This window comes from Pristiophorus japonicus, chromosome 6 (assembly GCF_044704955.1).
Source record: "Pristiophorus japonicus isolate sPriJap1 chromosome 6, sPriJap1.hap1, whole genome shotgun sequence".
NCBI lineage: Eukaryota > Metazoa > Chordata > Chondrichthyes > Pristiophoridae > Pristiophorus > Pristiophorus japonicus.
In genome coordinates this window covers 160,119,056-160,135,037 of record NC_091982.1, presented here as the reverse complement: position 1 = coordinate 160,135,037, position 15,982 = coordinate 160,119,056, and the positions used below count along the sequence as shown (strand labels likewise).

Below are 15,982 nucleotides of genomic sequence, written 5' to 3'. Positions count from 1 at the left end.
CATGAGACCATGTGACTGAGCACATACTGGTAATTGAACCTGGAGCCTTCTGGTCTGAAGGGTTCTGTCACACACACCCTTTACTTTGGGGGGCTGGCTGTTATGAGTCGGGTGAGGTCTGTCAACAGCTTTAATTGTTGTCTAGTGTTGCTGCAACTCGTGTGCACCTTGTGCTATTTGCAATTGGTTAAATGCCATGAGGCTGCCACGTTCTCTGTTCAATTGCGACCTATGGCATTTGGAATAAAATGGTGGGAATGCAGCTAATCTCGGCTGCTTCCCATTTCATTTTTTACAATGTTCTTCAAGCAGTTGTATGTCAATGATGGGGTTCAGAGCGAACGTGTGATGTCGACAGGGTTAGATAGTGTGTTTTTTTATTCAGCACAGGTTGGATTACTTACTCACTGAATGTGAAATCAAGCGTAGTTTGGTGGCCATTTCACGTGCACATTCACCGGCTGGGCTTCCAGGGTGCAGGTTTGTGGCACTCCCAGGCAATAGCACTCTGAGGCCTAGAGGCTGCAGCTACTTGGTCGGTCACTTCTGATCTCTATACATCTCAAAAAGGAAGAGAGAAAAAATGTATCGAATGCAAATAACAATCGCATCCGCATGTTTAAGACTAGCGTTTGTTTTTCTTAAGTAATTATTACAAGTGAGCACACTGCTGTATACTTTCCTTTTCTGGTTGCAGCAATTGGATCCCCCTCAGAAGGATGAACTCACTGGGGCTCTGGCTAACGTGGACCTGCAGCTTCGCAAACTGGCAGAGATCCCCTGGCTGTGCCAGCTCATCGAACCAAGTGACGATGAGGTAAGCCCGCAAGCATACAAGGGATTTTACTGAATGATTAATTTCTCGACTATTTTCTGTTGACACCAGTGTCTGATTCTTCACCATTTTCTTCCTTCACTGTTTGCATTTTTTTTCTGAGCAGGCCTCATCTGTAATAATTGATCATGAATTGAGCTTCCTAGCTCATATCCGTTCTATCACTACGACTGCTCATTTCCACCTCCGTTATATCGCCCTTCTCCGCTCTTGCCTCAACTTGTCTACTGCCGAAACCCTTTATCACCTCTAGACTTGACTATTCCAATGCAGTCCTGGCCGGCCTACCACATTCTACTCTACGTAAACTTGAGGTCATCCAAAACTCTGCCACCAGTGTCCTAACTTGCACCAAGTCCCGCTCACCCATCATCCCTGTGCTTGCTGACCTACATTGACTCCCAGTTAAGCAACGCCTCGTTTTTAAAATTCTCATCCTTGTTTTATCTGTGTTCGAAATGGCTGCCGCATTTACCCACACACAACGGTGATAACCATTCTAAAATAATCCCTTGACTGTAAAACACTTTGGCACATCCTGAGAATGTAATAGGGTACTATATAAACAAAGTATTTTCTTTCTTTTCATATCTTCATTACTTGAAGACCTTCATCTCTCCTAAAAAAAAAACCTGACCTTGGACTTGATAGCCTCGATTTTTATTGGGGGCGAGGGGCGAGTGTGGGACTGGCAGCACTCACTGATGTGAGGCTCAGGCCATTTAAACTCCCAGGCCTCATTTATATAAGTTAAGCCCGTCTCCCACCCAAGTCTGGCATCAATGACGTGTGTGTGTGAGTGAGTGATCAGTGCATTGGGATTTTTTACTCTGCTAATTATGCAATAACTGCTGCTGCATTGCTCTTCTCATTTCTTTTGTGTGTTTGCCAGGGCCAGTTGTTGGAATATTCCAAGCGCACTCGCAGTGCCAAATTCCGTCTTGTGTCAAAGTTAAAAAAAGACAAAAACAACAAGAACAAGGAAACCAGGGGAAACATGGGATTGCCAGGTGTGTATGTAAAATCTGACCCTCCTTCACTTCCATCCTTTGGGCTATATTTTCGGGCGAAAACAGTAGTTTTACGTCAAAATTAACGTTTTTGCTGCACTACCGTTTTTAGACCTAACTTTCAGCCTTTACATCTGCGCCATGGCGGTAAGGTCGGCATTGCACGAGGATTCGCGGCGCAAACCGCGAGTTTCTGCAACTTTAGTCTGGGGCCGGTAGTGCTGTGAGACAGGCCTTGGGAGGGGGGGGGAAACAAACAAAAAAAATTGCAAAAGACATTGACAAAACATTCAAAAAACCCTTACCTACTAAATCGTTTAAAAATAAAAACTTGGGTAACAGCTTTTTGCAGGGCTTTATATATACCACTGCTGGCAGTGCTACATCGACAGGTTTGACCCTGTCGGTATTCTGGGCGTGGCGTAAGGGTTGGGAGAGTGCCGAAAGTGCGACGCAAATGCAATCTGCACGTCGGCGCACCTCTCCCCGGCGGTACATGGAAACGCCGCCGCAAAGTGGTACCCGAGCCTCCCGCCGACCGGGTTTTCACCGCGGAGGGTCAAATCATGGCAAAAACCCGGTCGCAAAGTTGGTGAAAATCCAGCCCATCATGTTCAGCATCTGTAACTTATATCATTATCATCCAGCTCTGCCAGTGTCTGTCCCAATCATGCTTGGAGAGATTTACACAGCATTTGATCACGAGCTGCCAGTGCAATCTCACCAACTCCATTATGTGGATGGCATTTTGAAATAATGTCATTTTAATTAGTTCCTTGGCCAAGGCATTTGTGATAAGGATGCATTAAGCTAAATCAGTAATCCCCACTGCCATCCCTCTCCTTCCTCCTCCCGCCCCCCCCCTCCCCATAGAGGTACCACAGACTGCTCTGATGTGGGCCACTGGGTAAGAATCACACATGAGTCTTTGTAGATTAGCCTGAAGTCATCGTCCGCAAAATTGTGAGACAGCTTACAGTTCCAAAGTAGAAAGCCCTCCATTCAGCAGAATGCACAATGGCAATAAGTAGTCCTAAACTGTTCCCCCACATACTTCTGGAAAACGCAGGTGGAAGTTAGCTCCAAATCGCAATGTAAAGCCTTACTCTCCCGGTGGCTCATTTGGCATATGTACTGCCAAATGTGGTACTGAACTAGAGACAAAAGGTTCTATCTGATCTCATCTTAGTAGGTGTACTGTAATTGGCCTCCGGAGCCCATGGGTTAGGGATGGGAACTATTAGCTCAGGTCCCACTTCCGCTGGAAAGTGAGCATTTGAAGGTGAGGACACGATCCAGCCTGGCTGTGACTCTTCCAATGGTTGACTATCGTGCTAACATTCACTGTCCAGATTGACAAGTGATGGTCAACACGGGTCAGATACTGGAGGAACGCTGGTGTCGATGCACTTTTACCTGAACAACTTGTAGAAGCCTACCTGTTACCCTAGCTCAGAATAACTATAACAGCTCAGATTACAAGGGAATCTCCACCACCTGATCCTGTGAAGAATCTCTCTCCCACACCTGAACCCTGTGCAGAATTTCTCTCCCACACCTGATCCTGTGCAGAACCTCTCTCCCACACCTGACCCTGTGCAGAACCTCTCTCCCACACCTGAACCCTGTGCAGAATCCTCCCGTACACCTGAACCCTATATAGAATCCTCCCTTACACCTGGACCCGATGTAGAATCTCACCTCCAATATAAAAACACTCACATTCTGAATGTTTTATTTCAACAGTAGTAAGAAGTTGTAACAAGATCGAAGTGTTTTCTATTTTCATTGTTCTCTGATTAAATGGTCGATTTTTAAAATCTGTTTATTGGTATTAATGTATCGCACAGTGACTTGAAGGTATGCTCCAGGCTGCAGTTTTAAATGGGACCAATGCAGGGTTCCATGCACTCGTAGTTACAGCCCAGTTTGAACACAAAATCTGATTTAGTACAGTAACTAGATTGTATCTGCCCTGGGTACCCCAGTGTGTTCCACTTATCTTGACTCATACTACACTTGGATTGTAAGTTTGCATCTTGTTTCCTGCCAGTCAGAAGAATGCAAACCGATTTTGAGCCACTGCCATGTACCTGAGCAGTAGCTTCAGGGAGCAGGTTAGTAAGAGGTGGAACACATGGTGGATGCAGCATGTGGTGGGTGGAGCACAGGGGTAGGGGATGGGTGGAAGGCGCATCAGCACAATGTACATGTACCCAACCCTGTTTCTCCCCTGCTGCCTTGAAGGTGCTGATCTTCATCAGGGTCGAGGTTTCACAGGTGCTAGTCACCCTCTAGCATTTCACCCAAGTGACCATTCTTCATGTAAGGTCCTAGACAGTGAGTGTCAGCAGGGTATTGGACCCTGGATCATCACAGCCAAACCTAATTCTTTCCTCACCTAACATCCATTCTCACACCTCAACAAGGGTCAATGGAGCAGGAACTGTGGGCAACTCCCTCCACCACTTCCACCCAGCCCATGGTGCAGAGGCCACTTGGAGCTCTCCAACTGCAGCCAGGCTGACATCAGCTAACTTAGAATAGATCAGAGGTGATGCTTGTGAAGCTGCTGATCTGTGTGACTCAGTACAACACCAGATAGTGCATCGACCAATGAGATGTATTGACCAGCAGGGTTGATTATCACTCTACTATAGAGAGATTGTGGCGGGGTGTGGGGGGAACTGTTTTTGTACATTGTACATTTGATAATGTAGCCTGGAGCTTTCCACTCAATGACAGGTATTTCATTTCCAGCTGTGCCGGACTTCAGATTGCATTGTGTGTTTACTGACTTACAGTGTCTCCCTGAAATACCTCTTGTGAGATTATCTGGTTTTCTGCATTCTCTGAAATTTCTGTGGGCCTTTTTTTTGCTAGCGGGTGATGGTTTGTGCATTTCTCTTTGCCTTTGGGATTGTGGGTACTGAAGGTGGCGCTGCTCTTCGCTTTCCCACAGTGCATCAGTGGGGTACTGAGGAGGTGGCAGCCTGGTTAGAGCATCTTAGCCTGTTCGAGTACAGAGACATCTTCATCCGGCACGACATCCGTGGCTCAGAGCTCTTGCACCTGGAGAGGCGGGATCTGAAGGTACAGCGAGTGACGTTCTCCCTTCTGCATGAATGACGAACTAATGCGGCCTGGCCTTATCGGTACTGTCTTTCTGCATTAACTTGCTGTGTGTGCTGAGATCACATCCGTTGGAAGGTACTTTGAAACCATGAGCTCTAAAGGAGTTCGTAGCGAACCGTTACAGAATAGAACAGAACTGTCAGGAAAATTACAGTGCGTGCACTCCGCAGTTACACACCCACAGAGCCTTCGAGGCAAAATGCCCAAGTGATGGCTAAGAATATCTCTGTGGAAGGAAGGAGGGAAACGGCAAAGAAAGCGTGAGGGTTCTACCCAGGGAAATTCTAGAATGGCATTCGAGGGCAAGTTCAATCTTATTGGTGCAGAGAGATAAACATTAATTTAAGCAAGTGACAAAGATTAATTGAATCACAATCTATAGATGGGTGCTAAGCCGAGTACCTGGACTGGAACTCATTAGCTTTTTAATTATTTTGACCCCACTGGACACAAGGAAAAAGTTTAAAGATTGAGGCGGCATTTGGACCTGGCCGAATGACTTCTGGACAAATAAAGGTTGTATATTTTTTTGTGGATTATAGCAGCTGGGTTTGTACCAACAACCCGATGTGATGCCAGCTGCTGCCGTGGCTTATCCTGGGTATCTCTCACACCGCTTCCTTACTTTAACTGCTCATGCTAGATTTCTCAATCTTGCACTCTTCTCAGGGTAGTCATTGTCTAATCTCAAATATCTGAGCTATTTTGTGAATAAAATGTTTTGTAACAAATGCTCCATTTAGTGCAGTATCTCTTATCACTGCAGGAATCTACATTGGGGTACAACCCAGTTTCATGTGTATGTGTATATATTAAAAGTCTTGCATATGGCATGCCTTTCCTGTGCACACTAACCTTACTTCCTAAGTCCAGATTTTTGAGCAAATTTTATATGTCAAGATCTATCTATCAGCAATTCTCAATTTTATGTCCCTATCTGCATGTCACACTCAGAAAATAGTGCATTATGGACCTCCAAACAGAAGGTGACTGTTATACCTACCAACCGTGTCTCCCAGGTCCATCTGCCATTTTGTATTTTGCCCTTTGTTTCTAAACTTGATTTCTCTGATTTCTCAGCTCTGCCCTACCTAATTTTCGAGTTTAACCTGGTTGCCTGCCAAATGCTCGCAGTGGCAGGCATTTCCCCCCCCCCTCCCCCCACACCCCAACCATATCATCCAGCCAACCCATTGACCATTGCCCAATTCCAGCTTAAAGCTTTAGGCTGCAGCCTATCTACTCTTTTCGTGGTCTAGGGCCTAATGGTCAGGGCTATCCTGCCTGACCTGTTTTTAGATGCCCCCTCTCACCCCAGCCCCCAGGTGTTTCGTGTTGTCATTACTACTGGCCAGGTCTCAAACCTACACCTCCGGAATTGCAAGCCACAACATCTGATACCTAATGCCCTGAATCAGCTGGAAATAAGCAGTAAACACTCAAACTCACAATGAACACTTCAAACGCAGAGTGAATAAATAAGACTGATTTGCACCATTAGATTTGGACGTCCATGCTGCTCAGACTGATGCTGATCGTACTGCTCCTCAGTGAAATGAGTTGGGGACATTATTAATGGGCATCAGCTCACCGCATAAAACTGCTGCTAATTCAGCACAAATTGGCAATCTCACTCAGGCGACAGCTGGTGTGGGAATTAGGAAACTCTTTTACACAACCCCAACAAGCATCCCCCTGTCAGGTATGGCACATTTCTGGAGTAGCTTGAAGGGTTCTGTAAAGAGAGCTTTATTCTGTACCTGATCTGGGAATGCTTGATGAGGCATTGTAGTAACATCTTTACGCTGCATCTAACCCTCTGAACGAGCTCCCGAGAGTGATGCATTATGAGCTGGTCTTGGTGCTGGTGAATAACTGGTTACAGAGGACCTGTATCAGGCGGATACACTATGTACCCATGGGATACGTGCTTTATACCAGCAGAAAAAGGTGCTGCGTACAAGTGGGATATCCAATGTGTACCAGTAGTATATGGCTTTTTACCAGCGTAATATGTGCTGTATATCAATGAAAAGACACTGTGTGCCAGCAGGATACGCATTGTGTACTGTCTGCTACATAATGCGTACAGTTAGTACCTTGTATTCAAATGTTTTCCAACAGGACTTCAGTGAGGCCAGAAGCTGAATATTTTGACCATGACCAATGCTGACTTATGCATCACTGAGAGTGAGGCAACCGTTGCTCTCTTTAATTTACATTCTCCCCTCCCCTCCCCTCCCCTTCCCTTCCCCGATCAAGGACATGCTCTCTTCTCCTGAAATGAAGTAGGTCGGTAGGCACTTGAGCTGGCACTGAGCTGTACAGCAAAGCTATGTTATATGAGTGTGGAGTGCATAGTCAGTTCCTGTCAGTCTCCTTAAGTATTTTACCTATTTAACCCCATTTCCTTTTCAGATTATTGCCTTTTTCTGACCTACATTTTCATTAAGGTTGTTTTAGTATCTACTAGACTAACACACTGACAATAAACGCGTGTCTTCTAACCTGTGTTTGGCAGGACTTGGGGATAACGCGAGTGGGCCACATGAAGAGGATCCTACATGGGATCAAGGAATTGAGCCGGAATACTCCTGTCAGCGAAGTGTGATGTACGTGTTCAACTCCTGTGTATACAGAGCTACCTAAATCTCCAGCCCATTGGATAGAGGACGAGAGAGGCTAACCTGGGGCTGTATGTGATTGCCTCACCTTCATCTAATCGGAGGGTGTTGGCCTTGGAGCAGCTAACGGATATCAAAACAATAAGGGACCTGATACACAACCTCCCGGCCAATATAGAACATGGAAACGAGGCTTAACCTTCAAAATTATGCTGCATTCGAGGTAAAAATCTGTCAAATCAGAATTGAATTTACCTCAAGTATCCTCAGCAGCCAGTTAGATTGGATTTTACTCTGAAACTCAGCTGGGAGTAAAGCTGAATGTGATTGGTCTAAAATTCAACAATGATCCCAATGAAGAGGAATCATGCTCCTTCGACAGAGGAATGTACTGCACACCAGTGACTTAATCTCAGAAACTCTTTGCAAAAGGGACTAAGAAAGCATCTCTTTTTTTATAATACATGACCTAATGAAACTGTAACTGGGACAGAACCTGTAGTCACTCACATTCGCAGAGATTAATTGAACCTTTTCGTATTGTGATCCATGAGTGTGAGGGTTGTGGGTTTGAGTGTGGAACCCCACATTTCTCTCTCATCCCAGGATCTATTCATAGACCTTTTACACAATACCAACTTGAAGAACGTGGGAGTGCTATTACAATGTCTTCCTGTATTGGTTATCCTCAAAGTCCCTGCCGTTAACGTGTTGTTTCTCATTACCTAGGCGATACAGAGACATTGTTGTACTTCAGAATGAAGGGAAGCAGCCTCAGGCTCGTGCATGTCCCAGGCAGTGCAGCTCTTAGGACCACACAGCCATCTGGCCGATTCTAGGGCCTGTATAGCTCTTTGGAGATAGTGCAGCACTGTCAAATAGTCCTGGACGATACAGTCCTGGAGTGTCAAAGATATATGAGAGCGAGTTCTGGAGTGTCTGGGATGTGCAGGAGACAATCCTGGAGCATCTGGGATGAGTGTGAGGCAGTCCTGGAGTGTCTGGGATGTGTGAGAGTCAGTCCTAGAAAAGAAAGACATGTATTTATATAGCACCTTTGACGACCTCAGGACGTCCCAAAGTGCATTACAGCCATTGAAACACTTGTGACGTATAGTCACTGTTGTAATGTCGGAAATATTGGGAAGTCTGAAGCCATTGTCTTTGGTCTCTGCCACAAACTCAGTTCCTTGATCGCCATTTCCATCCCTGACGACCGTCTTAAGCTAAGCAAGACCGTCCGCAATCTTGGTGTGTTTGACCCCGAGGTGAGTTTCTGACCCCTTTCTGCTCCATCACCAAGACTGCCTACTCCATCTCTGTAACATCGCTCAACTCCGACGCTGCCTCAGCTCATCTGCTGCTGAAACCCTCATCCGTGCCTTTGTTACCTCTCGACTTGACTAGTTCAATGCTCTCCTGGCTGACCTTCCACACTGCATATACTTATGCTCGTCCAAAACGCTGCTGCCTGTACCTTAACTTGCTCCAAATCTTGTTCACCCAGCACCCCGACTCGTTGACCTACATTGACTCCCAGTCTGACAACGCCTCCATTTTAAAATCCTATCTTTCTGGCCTCCTCCAGTCCTACAAGCTTTCGAGATCTCTGCACTCTGCCAATTCTGACCTCTTGCATATCCCCCATTTTAATCGCTCCACCATTGGTGGCCATGCTTTCAACTGCCTTGGCCCTAGGATCTGGAATTCCCTCCCTAAACCTCTCCGTCTCTCTACCTCTCTCCTCTTTTAAGATTCTCCTTAAAACCTACTTCTTTGATTAAATTTCTGGTCGTCTGCCCGATATCTCCTTCTGTAGCTCAGTATCAAAAATGTTTTTTTATTGGTATTGCTCTTGTTACGCCTTGGGACGTTTTACTACATTAAATGCGCTATATAAATGTAAGTTGTTGTTGAAATGTGCACAGCAAGATCCCACAAATAGCAATGTGATAATGACCAGATAATCTGTTTTTAGTGATGTTGGTTGAGGGATAAATGTTGTCCAGGACACCGAGGGAACTCCCCTGCTCTTCTTCAACTAGCATCATAGGATCTTTTACATCCACCCGAGAGGACAGACTTGGTGTAACATATCATCCAGATAGTGGCACTCCCTCGGTACTGCCAGAGTGTTACCTACTGAGCCATGGCTGACACCTGGAGTGTCTGGGATGTGTGAAAGTGAATCCTAGGGTGTCTGGGATGTGTGAAAGTGAATCCTAGAGTGCCTGGGATGTGTGAAAGTGAATCCTAGAGTGCCTGGGATGCGTGGGAGTGAATCCCGGCATGTCTGGGATGTGACCATGTGAATCCTGCCGTGTTTGGGATGTGTGAAGAATCAAAAAAAAAGCAGTTCCAAAATCTTCAGGGAGTTATTTTGTTACATACAGCACGCAGAAGTACTCCTCGCCATGAGGTGACTGTTACCCTTGACTCTGGAGGCGCCACACCTCGTAGCACACGCCCTATGGGTTGCAACGCCTTTGCCAGTTCAGTGCTGGAGATTATTGTGATTTGTGAGAAGACCGATTGACCTCAAGATCTGGATCACAAATAATCTCCTTCGAGACTTGTTTGCCAAATACTTTTATTTAAATGTTTAGTCTTTCTGCTGTTTTGCACATCCCTCAGCTTGGAAGAGTGGAGCTGGCAGAGAACTCATTTCAGGACCACTGAGAAACTGTACTCTCTTCATTTAATACAAGTTATTGTTTGGGGCATCTCCAAACCACTCATTCTGGTCCTTGTATTTAAATCCTTCCAAGGCTTCGTCTCTCCCTATCTCTGTATCCTTCTCCACCCCCTGAACTCGCCATTCCTCTTACTCCTGCAGTACAACAACCAGAATTGTACACAAGTCCAGGGTTTTCCTGTGTCCTCCTACATCCCCTGCACCTATGGGCAGTCAAAAACATCCCTTCCTCTGTTGCTCTCTACCTGTGGGGTGACCATCTTCTGGAACATTTTACAGAAATCTTTCTCCTCCACATATATTGCAGAGTGTGGCCAGCTGCTCCTCCAGATCACCATTCCTCTGTTTCAGCAACATAAATCCAGATTACTTCATTCCCATGTACTGCTTCTGTATACTTTTCATATCCAGGATATCCCACATCATGCATCCCACAAATATCACTGCCTGAATCCAGAACCTATCATTAATAAACTCCTAATTCTCTGCTACATCAGACTTAATCAGTTAGAACTAATTCTCACTTGCCTGCCTTGTCTTGCAAGTTCAGGCCCACTCTGCCTCAGTGCCCAACTCCTGTTCAGTCAAACTTGCTTCCTTAGCTTCTCGTAGCAAAAACGTACTCTATATCAGCATCTCAGACAGTCAGTCTTTTTCAGCTTAACCCCGCAACTACTGGCCACCCATGCAAGGCCAGACAGTCAACATGGGCCACTGCTCCAACCCATAGGGCATCATAGCTGAGCCCGATCATGTCTTCGCCTAATGCCCATGTCATAATTTGGGCCACTACCCATTGATATGCTGTTGTGATCAATGCAGAAGTTAGCTTTCATTGGGAACCCAGCACATCCCGTAGACGGCAACTGGACCATGTGTACAGAACAGCTGGGATAGCATTTCCACAAAATGACCAATTAATCCTTCTGCTGGAGCATTGCTGACAATAATATGGCCTACCCAATGTGAGTTTCAGATCTCTGCAACTGGCAGAAGGCACCACACTGGAAGACCATGTGGCTCAGGCTAAGAAATGTTTTCCACCTTCATTTAAAAGCTAAATTATACAGAAGCAAGTATAAATTGCAGTTCTAAATTATTGTGAACCAAAGTAACAAGAATCTTTTGCGTAACAGTTGAATTGACAGAGTCTGGTCTCACTGGTAATCGCCCATGTGATAGAACTGCATAAATTGAATTAAAGAACGAGGGAAATTATGTTATATCTATCCCAGATTCAGGCAGTTCCTGGCTACATAACGGTCAATCAAAAATCAGAACAAAGACAAAATGGCAGGAGATGGTTCACAGCCCTGTCATCTCTCTGCTATAACTTGGAGGTGTTGGTTCTGACACAGTACATGCATATCGCCCCACCCCATCTTCTCACCATAACCCTCCACCCCACCTACCACCTTCACGACATATCCCTCAATCCCGCCCTACCCACCTCACCATATCCCTCCACCCTACTATCACCTTCTCAACATATAACTCCAAGCTTACCTACCCAACTACACACCATGTCTCTCCACCCTAACTACCCACCTTCACACCACATCACTCTATCCCACTACCACCTACTTGACATATCGCTCCACCCCACCTACCACTTTCTGGCCATATCACTCCACCCACCTTACCCGCCTTCTTACCATGTACCTTACTCCTGTCTTCAGAAACATTTATCTCTCGTAACCCTATTTATACTTTCCACTTGAATTCCAGATCCCAATTTCCCTTTGGGCATAACAGTTTCCCTAACTCCCTTTATTGCTTGCTAACTTCCATATTTTTCTAAAATCGACTGCATCAATGTCTCTGCCCCAGTGATGGTACAGTGTGTGTGAGTTCACCTTCTCCCTTCACGAATTTGTCTGAGTCATTCTGCCGTTCCTGAATATTTTTACTGAATTGCCACATAAGTGACCTCATGCAAGTGGAGATACCATAATTGAAAACAAAACAAAATGTGGCAAAGATGTTGTGTTTAAGATGTATTGGTTTCACGCTCATTCCAGCTCTACACTGTAAATTCATCACTTATTTGAAGGTGGGTAACTTTTGTGTGTCGTTATAGTTGTTGAATACAAATGGTATGGTTTTTATACCCTGACTCGCCACTTGTTAAAAAAAACATGTAAAGATCGGGTTAAAGGGCGAACTATTTCTCTTGTTTATTGTGAACTCATTTTGTCTCCTTTGGGCAAAGAGAAAAATGAAATCATTGAGGCAAACACAAAAACATCACAGTCATCGGAGAAATAGAGACAGTGTTAGGGGAGAGAGAGAGTATGTTAATGGAGTGATAAAAGTATTAGCAGAGAGATGGTGCATTCGTGGGGAGAAACTGTTTTAACAGAGAGAGATATGGTGCATTAATGGAGAGACAAAGCAGTAATGGAGGCTGATGGTGTATTAATGGAGACACAGTGGGCTGGATTCTCCTCCATGATCCCCCCTGAAATGGTGTGGCATATTGACAGAGAATGAGTCACGATCTGATGGTGAGGGCTACTGCCACCACGTGCCCTGACCTGGATTTCCCTCCCTCTGGAACCACCATCAGCCATCCTTTCCTTGCCCACTGCATGCAGATGGTGGTGGGAGGACAGAGACCAGGGATTTTTCTGGTGTCCGCCCCTCTTACCGCCGCTTCCTGGCACCACCGTATGGAAGGTGGCAGTAGGCCTGGGAAAGCATCGGTAACAGCCTTGAGGTCCCCCAAGGCCAAGAGAAGGCCTTGAAGAAGCCTCCTCTACCTCCAGTCTGGCCCCCGCTTACCTCAAATGAAGGTTTTTTTTGCTGGGCACTGCCACACTCCTTCTTTGCAGGAGGAATTCAATCAGAAGCATATCAGATGACCTACTGACCTAGGGAAATGGTTTGGGATCAGGGCACAATTAGAGGGGCGGGCAGGATTCCCGTCCAACCAGATCTCTGCCCTGGCTAGAAGAGAATGAGAGATGAGTGATTAGAGAGACGCTGCATAAGCAGATGAGCGACAAATGGGATGATGGAGAAACATGGTACTTTAACAGAGAGAGAGATGCTGAATTAACAGGCCTCTTGTTTTAAGAGGTTATATTGTGATGCAGTGAAGCCTGTGAAGTTGTGCTTTCTATTAGTACCCATTGGATGTAAAAAAACTTTGATAGCTTCAATCAACATTAACCATTTGACATTTATAGAGGCCACAGCTCCATTTAGAGGAATAAAAACAGAAAATGCTGGAAATCAGGGCATCGACCCGAAACGTTAACTCTGCTTTCTCTCCACCGATGCTGCCTGAGACTTCCAGCATTTCCTGCTTTTGTTCTAGATTCCAGCATCTACAGTATTTTACTTTTCCATTTAGAGGAAGACTGGGTTTCTGTCGAAAGGAGTTTGTAACTGTTTAAAAGGAGCTGGAGATTGCAGTTTCCATTAAAGGGAGTCCATGACACTGTTTAATGGCAGGGAGATGGCGGCTCACCATCCAAAGGGAAACCACAGCACTGTTTGAAGATAGCTGCTCAGTGCTGTTGATGTTTTTGTGTCTTGGTTAGTCTGTAATTTTTATGAAGGTGAGCTCATAACTCAGATGTGCAATCTGTTTGCAGGAGAGCTGGCCTTAGACTCCAGACTTGACACAGGTGATGGCAGGTATCAATGCACCTCTGCCTTAACTCGCCAAGTGACAAAATTCCTTGTTATTTACCTCACTCTCTGGAACAACTGTTTTATTTAGAGAGCAGCAAATGGATCGGGTTCTGTCTATCTTCTGCCTCTCCATGAGGCCTGCATGTTGTATTTATTCTTAATTTATATATAAATATGGTTGTGACTATTTTTTGTACATATTAATTGTCAATCGATGTACATATTTCCTGTAAATACAATGGGATCGAACCAATCTTCCAGTAAAGTATCTTTTCTCAGTTTTCTGTTGCTTAGATGTGTTTTGAGTGGTGAGGCGATTCTAATTGGAAGTGTTTCAACAAGTGAATCTCTACACTATGCTTCTCCTTTTGTTATTTAAATTGACTTTACATATCACCTGGTTTGGAAAAATAACTGAAAGGAATCTTGATATCCATTTGTCACTTGATGCAGAGCGCCACCGTGGGAGAAGGTCTTATTTTGTGTCACTGCTTGACAAGGACTTGTGACTAACACCGTCCATCCACTCCCTCACTCACCCACCCATCTATTCACTTACTCAACCCATCCACCTACCTATTCAAACACCTACTCGCCCAATTATCCGCTCACCCACCTAACCACTCACTCACCCATCCATCCACTCACCCACTCACTCACCCACTCACCTAACCACTCAATCACCCATCCACTCATCCACTCACTCACTCACCCAACCACTCACTCACCCATCCATCCACTCACTCACCCAACCACTCACTCACCCATCCATCCACTCACTCACCCAACCACTCACTCACCCATCCATCCACTCACTCACCCAACCACTCACTCACCCATCCATCCACTCACCTACTCATCCACTCACTCACCCAACCACTCACTCACTCACCCAACCACTCACTCACCTACTCATCCACTCACTCACCCACCTATCTATTCACACGGCTACTCGCCCAATCATCCGCTCACCCATCCATCCACTCACTCATCATCATCATCATCATAGTCCCTTGGGGTCGAGGATGACTTGCTTTCACACTAAAAAAAGATTCAGGTGACTGATGAACTCATTTTAAATGGTGGAAGATGCCTGTGCTTGAATTCTTTTAACGTGGGGTGGCCGTTGCACACCAGCTACCACATGGGCTTGACGGAGCAAGGTCTTGGTCCAGTGGCAAGGGGATCCAAGATGACTGGAGACCAAGCTCCACCGCATATGCCAATACATACACACAAACTCAAACATACTCCTACTGTCCTTCCTTCCTCCTTCCCACAGGACCTCTCTCTACGTGGAATTCATAGTACGCAATGTGAGCCTCACACACTCCCTATTGGCCAATGCTGCGCCTTCCCTTGGTCTTGTCCACGCTCCTCCACATCTGGGCTCCTACGTGCCTCGTCCGACTGCTCTGCTCCTCCGTGCCTCGTCAGTCCTCTCCACTTACGCTCGCCAGTCCCGACCTCCACTCCTCGTCAGTCCCTCCCTCCGCTCCTCGCCGCTTCCAAACTCTGTATTGTTGATTCTGCTGCTGCAGTGGTTAGCTTTTTTGATTTGACCACAGCTCCAGCTTCACGCTCCAAACTGCTCAACTTCATGGGACGGTGAGAGGAGATGTTTGGAGCGTAAGGCTGGAGCTTTGCGCAATCATCCACTCACTCACCCCTCCACTCACTCACCCCTCCACTCACTCACCCCTCCCTCCACTCATTCACCCATCCACTCACTCCCCCTCCACTCACTCACTCACACTTCCACTCACCCCTCCACTCACTCACCCCTCCACTCACTCACCACTCCACTCACTCACCCCTCCACTCACTCATCCCTCCACTCACTCACCCCTCCACTCACTCACCCCTCCACTCGCTCACCCCTCCACTCACTCACCCTTCCACTCACTCACCCTTCCACTCATTCACCCCTCCACTCACCCCTACACTCGCTCACCCTTCTACTCACTCACTCACCCTTCTACTCACTCACTCACCCTTCCACTCACTCACTCACCCCGCCACTCACTCACTCACCCCTCCA

The 15,982-nt window shown here is 46.1% G+C and overlaps 2 protein-coding genes across 4 annotated transcripts in view; both read left to right on the top strand.

Moving 5' to 3' along the window:
* LOC139265841 (diacylglycerol kinase delta) overlaps nucleotides 1–14,194 on the top strand; it is a 198,208-nt gene extending 184,014 nt beyond the window's left edge. For 2 of the 3 annotated variants that reach the window (XM_070883345.1, XM_070883344.1), the window contains exons 27-30: nucleotides 698–817; nucleotides 1,728–1,845; nucleotides 4,808–4,938; nucleotides 7,502–14,194. In XM_070883345.1, the coding sequence (XP_070739446.1) occupies nucleotides 698–817; nucleotides 1,728–1,845; nucleotides 4,808–4,938; nucleotides 7,502–7,591 (459 nt within the window). In that variant the 3' untranslated portion in view covers nucleotides 7,592–14,194. Of the gene's footprint in view, nucleotides 1–697; nucleotides 818–1,727; nucleotides 1,846–4,780; nucleotides 4,939–7,501 lie in introns of all 3 variants that reach the window. The other variant, XM_070883343.1, reaches the window with a different exon arrangement.
* proca (protein C (inactivator of coagulation factors Va and VIIIa), a) overlaps nucleotides 7,745–15,982 on the top strand; it is a 105,753-nt gene continuing 97,515 nt past the window's right edge. The window contains exon 1 of the mRNA XM_070883346.1: nucleotides 7,745–7,827. The gene's annotated coding sequence lies outside the window, so the exon portion shown is untranslated. The remainder of the gene's footprint in view (nucleotides 7,828–15,982) is intronic.